Source organism: Zootoca vivipara, chromosome 5 (assembly GCF_963506605.1).
Source record: "Zootoca vivipara chromosome 5, rZooViv1.1, whole genome shotgun sequence".
Taxonomy (NCBI): domain Eukaryota; kingdom Metazoa; phylum Chordata; class Lepidosauria; order Squamata; family Lacertidae; genus Zootoca; species Zootoca vivipara.
Window position 1 is genome coordinate 87,638,980 of NC_083280.1, and position 8,367 is coordinate 87,647,346.

General features: G+C 44.7%; 1 protein-coding gene across 1 annotated transcript in view; it reads left to right on the forward strand.

The window, feature by feature from the left end:
• The window catches only part of LOC118096281 (broad substrate specificity ATP-binding cassette transporter ABCG2), a 33,655-nt gene extending 27,793 nt beyond the window's left edge, over positions 1–5,862 (forward strand). The window contains exons 13-16 of the mRNA XM_035137876.2: positions 307–461; positions 704–793; positions 1,591–1,694; positions 3,627–5,862. Coding sequence (XP_034993767.1) covers positions 307–461; positions 704–793; positions 1,591–1,694; positions 3,627–3,774 — 497 coding nt within the window. The 3' untranslated portion in view covers positions 3,775–5,862. The remainder of the gene's footprint in view (positions 1–306; positions 462–703; positions 794–1,590; positions 1,695–3,626) is intronic.
• Positions 5,863–8,367: the final 2,505 nt, after the last annotated feature.

The window sequence follows — 8,367 nt, forward strand, 5'->3', positions numbered from 1 at the left end:
GCAGAAGCTGCTTAGTCATGCTGGCCACATGACCCGGAAGCTGTCTGCGGACAAACGCCAGCTCCCTCGGCCTATAGAGCGAAATGAGCGCGCAACCCCAGGGTCGTCCACAACTGGACCTAACGGTCAGGGGTACCTTTACCTTTGGTAGCATACATGAATAAGTTTCTGTACAGTTTGGGTAATTGGGTCCCTATCATTCCCAAAGGGAAAGCTTCTGGGTTTGTTTGTTTTTGCAAACATCCTTTCCAGTCTTCCACCTCGTGACTTGATTGTTCATTGCACCTATCCTCTTCCTGTTCTCAGGCTACCAGGCTGATGCGGGCCGATTCTTCTTCTTCATGCTGACTCTTGTGCTGTTGTGCTACACATCCACCTCAATGGCCCTCGCAATCTCCGCAGGGATGGACGTAGTAGCCATTGCCAACCTCCTGATCACCATCTGCTTTGTCTTCATGCTGGTGAGTCTTGCATGTGTCACGTAGGCTCGGGATCAGCTCTACTGCAACCAGGACTGTCTTTTTCTGCAGTTCCATATTTTGGAAAGTTCAATCCCAGATCCTGATCTCCTGGCAATCCCCACCGCCGATAAAAGGAGTTGTTGCTGAATGGGCAAAGGTGTTACGAAGGGTAGTTGCCTCAAGGCCTAATCCTTTAAATTGTAAATTTATTTGCACCGTTTCTCTCTCTCTCCACCTTCCAGATCTTTTCTGGCTTACTGGTGAACCTTCCCACCGTCATGGATTGGCTGAACTGGCTGAAATACTTCAGCATTCCTAGATACGGCCTCACGGTGAGTATGCTACAGCTAACATAGATTAGGGAGGACCCCTCTAAACCCTAGAAATTAATAAATGGTAAGATTTTGATGGGTTGGGATATTGATGGAAGTACAAGCTGCAGGACTGTGCCAGACAAGGAATCCCTAGGCTGGCTTCTACAAAGCAGCCTGTCTTCTCTTTTGTTAATATGACAAAAGGGGTGGATGGGTCATCTAAGAGGCCTGGGGAGACAGATGTTGCCAAGGTGATGGGGTGTGTGTTTGAAGTGACGGGAAGAGAGTGTTTTTAGCAAGGGGTTTTGGGAAGAAGAAGAAGAAAGAAGAAAGACTGGCATCCATCTTGGGCAGGCTGGCTGAAGGCTGGCTGGGAGAGATGCATTGGACTCCAACGATGCATGGCTGCATTGGGCAGCTTCTATGGATCAGATGAGCCTCAATTTAAATATCAGATGCACTTAAATATAAATAGTTGTTGAGAAAGCCACTCCTTCTTAAGCAGGATTTTCAGAAGAGAATCGTGATTGTTATGGGCCTTGATTAAAAGCGTCGTTTTTTTCCACCAAATGAAGGCACGGATGTTTTTAAACCTGTTTCCAATGGAGCAACCCGAACAATAAATAAAATATTGATAGGTGTAAGCTGGTGAAGTCATGAAACTCTGTGTAGGTATATTTGCTGTGGACAAAGTTGCGCAGATTGACCATGGGTGTATTAAAATCAGCAAATATCCAGTTGATACAACAGGCTGGTTTGAATATTCTCTTTTGGTACTGTTGCGGCTCTATTTTGCTCTCTGGCTTCCTACACAGGCCCTTGAAGTCAACGAGTTTAGAGGGCTGCGTTTCTGTGCAAACGCCACAGGACCCATTTCATTGCAAAGCTGCCCCCCAAGTTCTCCTCAGACCAGAGAAATGTGAGTATCCCAGAAGAATTACTATCCTCGTCAGTTTGGGGTTGCTCCCTAAGATAAACTCTTCCTAAATCGTATCATATGCATGTTGTGGCGCATTCTTAACAATTCAATTGGAAACTAGTTACAGATAGGTATGCCGTGTTGGTCTGACGTAGTCAAAACAAAATAAAAAAATCCTTCCAGTAGCACCTTAGAGACCAACTAAGCTTGTCATTGGTATGAGCTTTCATGTGCATGCACAGCACACTTCTTCGGATACACTGAAACAGAAGTGGGTGATTGTTGTTAACAGTCGTCAACAGGTTTACCCCACCTATCAGCCAATCACCCATTCCCACCACCCTTCTGAGTAATACCCCTCCCCACCCTCTGACTATACATAAGGATCTGGTGACTTTTGTTTCAGTGTATCTGAAGAAGTGTGCATGCACACGAAAGCTCATACCAATGACAAACTTAGTTGGTCTCTAAGGTGCTACTGGAAGGATTTTTTTATTTTGTTTCAATTGGAAACTAGTCATTTTTTCCCAGTAACGGAAGAACAGTCCCACTCATCAAGGTCCCATATAAAGAACTCAAAAACTAAACTCACAAAGGGTATTGATAAAGACCGTCTGCTGATTTAAAGAAATAGTCCTTGATTAAGGCTGCAGCCCTACATCACTTACCAGGGAGAAAGATTGATTGAGTTGAACTGGACTTATTTTTGAGAAGACATTAAATCGATTAAAACTCATAGGATTAGTGGATCGGGTAAACCTCTTGGAAGATGGAGGTTGCCACCTGTAGTTTTCCTCTCTTTGGGTCAAAAGCCGTGGGTTTCTGGGAAATACCCATCCATACCTACCCCCTGGACTGTGCCCCACTCAGGAATTTCCCTCCGAAAGCCATTGTGTGTGTGTGTGTGCGTGCGCAAAATATTTCAGTTCCCCTACGCCACGTCCTTGTGTGTCGATTACTACATTTTGGCTACAGAAGGCTCCTCAACATTCCTGATCCACAATGTACCAGATCCAATTTGTGCATAAGACATAAGATAGTCATAACAGACTTATTTCAGTTGGACCAACAAAGCATGACACATTTGTATTTCACTAGAACAGGCATGTCCAACAGGTCGATCACGATGTACTGATTGATCGCGGGGTGTTCCTGGTCTATCTCTACCCCCCCCCCCAAAAAAAGCTCACCAACTCTGGCTCCCTAAAAAAAGCTCAACAACTCTGGTCCATCCTCCAATGACAATGGGTTGATCACTGCCTTTCTTATATACTGTGAGTAGATCGCAGGTTCTTGGGAGTTGGACCTGCCTGCACTAGAAGAAGCTGGTGTGTCTGTCTGTGCCTCTGTGTGTGTATACAGCAACGTGGGTGACCCTGCTGGGAGTACGAGATTCCCGACGGCTTCGCTCACAAGGGTCATAGGAACATGCAAGCCCACTCACAATCTTACTCGGCTATGAGTGATCACCAAAGAAGATACAGCAACGTGGCTCAGTGTGTCAGGGAAATAGCTCAGTTGGTTAAAACATGGTGCTGATAACACAAAGGTTGCAGGTTCGATCCCCATATGGGGACTCGATGTTCCTCAGGGTCCCTTCCAACTCTGATTCTATGAATTCAATGAAAATGGGTCTAACTCTTCTCCCGGCGCTCATTTCCCACAAATTATTTGCAGAGGGGGAAACGGGCATTGTCAGAGGTGCATAAAGGGGTAGGAAAATACCCAGTAAAAATGAAATAAAGAATGCAGCAAGAGTTGGGCTTTGGGGGAAATTGTGTGCATTCACAATGGCAAACTGGTGGCCTTGGATCAGCAAGCATTTGTTTTCTGTGCTTGGGAATAGTGAAAGGGTTGTCCTTCTACCGTAGCACTGCAGCATTGCTTCAGTTAATAACATTCTGAAGGTGTGTGTACTATCCTTTTTGACAGGTGCTATGGCGAAGAATACCTCTGCGGACAAGGAATAGAGGCTACCAACTGGGCAATGTGGGAGAACATTGTGGCTCTTAGCTGTATGACAGTCATCTTCCTCGTGATAGCATATGCCAAACTGCGGTTCATGAAGAAGTTCACCTAACGCGGAAAAGATGACCTACAAGGCGGAGACATTCAAGTCTTCCTAGGTCCAACTGGCAAAAGTCATTGTTTCAATTAACTGGGAGGACCATACTGCACCAACCACTTTTTTTTTTACATTGCTGATATTTAATCTTTTTTCCCCTTGTATGTTTCTCAGGAAATTTGTTTAGATCTGTAATTAGTTTTCTTTGGGGAAGGGGGAGCACTTAGTAAACTGAGTCTGGGGACTCAGCTGCAATGAAAACATTTTAAGTGTGTTGCAAAGTACATTATGCAAAGGTGACACAAGATGGCGATCGTGAGCTACGACAAAATCTGTATATTTTTCAAAATGTTTTTTTTTAGCATTTTCACAGCGTTTTTTTAAAAATTGTGTCTAGATTCCACTTGGGTAAAAAGGGCAGCCGCAGTTAAATCTAAAGAAAACAGAGGGCAAGGGGAAATCAATAAAGGAGGCGAACCTAAAACGATGCTGAAGAAAAAGTATGTTTTTATTTGAGAAAGCACTCCCAGTTGATAGTCCTAGTGTGTTTCAAGTGTAAGCTGCCTTCCTCAGGAGCGCTGTGGGAAGCGACCTCCCAAAAGGTGAAGGGCAAGATTCAAGCACCCTGTTCTGCTCGTGGGAAGACGGCTGCTAGTGCAATGGGGCTTCCTCGCTCCCCTCAGGCACCCCATCAATCTGCTTCGGAGGGTCAGGAGGAACACCCCCCGCCCCGAACAGCACACAAATGGAGCAGAGGGAAGATTGTTCCATCAGGCCAGCAGAAATACTTGTGCTGACAGAATGATCTCCTTAGCGCTGTGCTGAATTCCACCTAAAGAAACTTATCGTTCAAGAGTACTATTGCACAGAAATGGAAACAGGAAGAATTGCTGATGATAGAAGAATAGCAGGCGAAGTTAATGGACTATGCAGAATTGGATAAGACGACAGGGAGAATTCGAAATCGGCGGGACCCGAGGTTCTTGAAAGATTGGACTAAATTTGGGGAATATTTGAAAAACAATTGTAAACAACAAATTACGCTAGTAGGTTTGCAAGAAGTTTTGTAAGGAGAACTATATGAAATATTACAGAGAAAATATAGGAAAATAAAAATTGGTGTTTTTTTAAAAAGTAATAGTGAATTATGGAATACAAGAAGAATTTAAGAAGGTTGGAAATCTTTAGATGTGATTGATGGAAGTAAAAAAAATATTGTATAAGACATGAATGAATGTTAAATGATGTATGGAAAATTTATGCAAAAACTTAATAATACACACACACACATGCACACACATATACAGTGGTACCTCGGTTTAAGTACACAATTGGTTCCAGAAGTCTGTACTTAACCTGAACCGTACTTAACCTGAAGCGAACTTTCCCATTTGAAAGTAATGGAAAGTGGATTAATCCGTTCCAGACGGGTCCACGGAGTACTTAAACTCAAAGTACTCAAACCGAAGTGTACTTAAACCGAGGTATGACTGTATGTATATGGAAAAGAAACTTATCGTTCGAAAAATTATTGTATGTCCAACTGGCAGGTGGATAACTGGAAGTAACTTTTATCTGTTCTTGCGCTATCCGTTATTCTTCTCTCTTTCTTTTTATTCTATGATTATTTCCTTTAATATTCTCTCTCTCTCTCTTTAATATTCTCTCTTACTGTATTATGGTAAGATTGGAGGCCGGTGAAGATATTGAAGAGTAGGTGAAAGATGCTGTGTGCTAGGCAGAGAAGGGAGGCGGTCGGCTGGGGAAAGAAAGCTATAGCTTGTTTAGCTTATACGTAAATCCGTCACTGCTAGCACCCGCTATAATTCAGCAGAGCAATGGAAATTCTTAATGGCTTCAGTTGTACTGGGCTACATTTCTGCAAGCTGGCAACCTCAAACCACCCAACACCTAGGAATTATCATCCCCTTTCTAAATAACTTTGCCAGCCGAGTCTCAAAGCTGCCTTCCTGACACCAGCATTGCCGTAGCGTCTCCTGGATTGGCTCCACTGCAGCCCGAACCGGGTAAGCTACAGTAATACTAGTGGTGGAACCCAACCACACCAGTCAGTGAGATCAGTAGCAACCTAAATGGGCCAATGATCATCTCACTCTCTGTAGGCCAGCTTGCTGTGTGCCTATTGACAAAGGCATTGATGTCTGTGTGAGATAAGCCCAGGAGATCATTAACCTGTTTACCGAGGGCTTATCCACACTTAACCTTTCCTACACTCTTCCCAGGCACCATCTCATGCCCTTCAACATTTCTCCCACGGAAATAGGGACGTACTAAGGGAAAGCAGGACATTCCGGGATCAAATCAGAAACCAGGACAGCTTCTGTAAATCCAGAATCGTCCCTGGAAAATAGGGACACTTGGAGGGTCTGAAAGCTTCGTATCTGAGCACCACCACCACCCCACTCCTAAGCTTTTCTCCTCAAAAATTCACTCATTTGGAGCAAATGTCAACCTCAACACACATAAAACCTGAATTGACATTTGCTCCAATTCAGCTTTAAAGAGCCTCCCCCAGCTTTCGTGGGGGAAGCTTGGGACAAAACAACAACAACAATGCTTAGACACCGAGTGTTAAGGTGCAGATTTCTGTCTGGAAAGAGTGGGGCAAAAGTTAAGTGTGGGTTATTCCTTTATGCGTGTGGTTAATACACAAGTTTACTTAACCCAAAGGTTAGGTATTATTATTTAAAACACACATGAGAGTTGAGAGACAGTTGTCATCGAAGAAATAAAAAAGCAACAGATTATCAAACTGAGTATGCACCCTAGATGACATTATAGGTAAGTAGTTGCTTGGTTCAGAGAATCATAGAGTTGGAAGGGGCCCTGAGGTTTCATCTAGTCCAGGGCCCGCGACGACCCCCGGCCCGCGACGACCCCCGCTGCTCGCCACCACCGCCCGTTCTTACGGCGCGCAGCGTGGCGGCGCTGTTCCAGGTCAGAAGAAAGCGTCGAAAATCCTTTGTGCGCATGCGTATGGGCCTCTCCCGACCCAGAAGAGGTCATTTCTGGTGCACTTCCGGGTCGGGGGAGGCCCATACGCATGCACACAAACGATTTCCGGCGCTTTTTCCGACCTGGAAGCGCGCCGCCGTGCCAGTAAGCGCCCGTGCGCATGTGCACGGGCGTGCACTCCCCTGCCCGCCGGCCCGCCGCGCGATCGGCGCGGAGGGAACCAGCCCAAAGCCCGGTAAGTCTGGGGACCCCTGATCTAGTCCATCCCTCTGCAATGCAGGAATATGCAGCTGTCCCTTACAGGGATTCAACCTGCAACCTTGCCATTATCAGCATTATCCAATCAACTGAGCTTAAAGTCTTTATAGGTTAAGCCAGGCTTCCTCAACCTCGGCCCTCCAGATGTTTTGAGACTACAGTTCCCATCATCCCTGACCACTGGTCCTGCTAGCTAGGGATCATGGGAGTTGTAGGCCAAAAAAACCATCCGGAGGGCCGAGGTTGAGGAAGCCTGGGTTGAGCTAAAACTCCTGAAGTAGAAATCAAAGGCCCTCTCCTGGGTAGGAAGCGCAGTGTGAAAATCATTTTACTACCTGCCAAGTGAGGACAACATACAATAGCCTAAGTTGTATCCTTGCACAAAAAACTTGTATAAAAACTAGCCCCAGGGCACAACATTATCAAGGAAGACGAACTGGCACGCTATTCTAAGTAAGGACCTCCCATAGAGATTACCTTAATAAGAAAAAGAAAAAGATAAAACAACTCATTCTAAAACTGAGCGGTTCCCCTGAGGAATATGTAACACTTATAACTTAGTCTTCACTTGTTCTAGCATGCTGAGACACACGTGAGATGATTTAGCATCCGAGGAAAAATACAGCAAGAGAGGGCGAGAGGAAGCCTGAGAGCCACATCCACAAACTTAACTGAGGATCATATTTAGCTGATAACTGAATGCAGTATATTCCTGACTTTTAGGGGACACCATTGCACAGCCAACTTTCACAAATCCAAACCATATGAGGTTACTAGCGCTGTGTCGAAATCTTCAATTTCTCCAAGGTTTTCTTCCCTTGCAAACGGCGATCAGAAATAATGTGGGATCAATTTTAAGGCACAGCACTAGCAGAGATCACCATAGAAGATCGCTGAGAAAGAGGGGAGGCAGGATTTTAGACACTGTGACTGGGCCTAATGGTCAGGGGTCCCCTTTACTCCTAATATGAAAACCCTACAGTCAAGCTCTGGTTACAGGAGCTCAGGTAGCATTTAGGTTTCAAAGGACTAAACCAGGCTTCCTCAACCTTGGCCCTCCAGATGTTTTTGGCCTACAACTCCCATGACCCCTAGCTAGCAGGACCAGTGGTCAGGGATGATGGGAATTGTAGTCTCAAAACATTATCAATCTTTTTTCAACCGTTTCCCTTATTTTCTCTATTTAAAAAAATAATAATCCATTTTTACCATCTTTTTTGTACAGTACAGTACAAGCATTACTCAAATTCTGCCAAAGTTTTTAGTTGTTTAGTGTTTGTTTAGTTGTTTAAATACATTGTAAATTTTTCCCATTCCTCCTTAAAGTTCTTCTCTTCCTGGTTTCTGATTTTCCCGGTACATTTCGCCATTTTG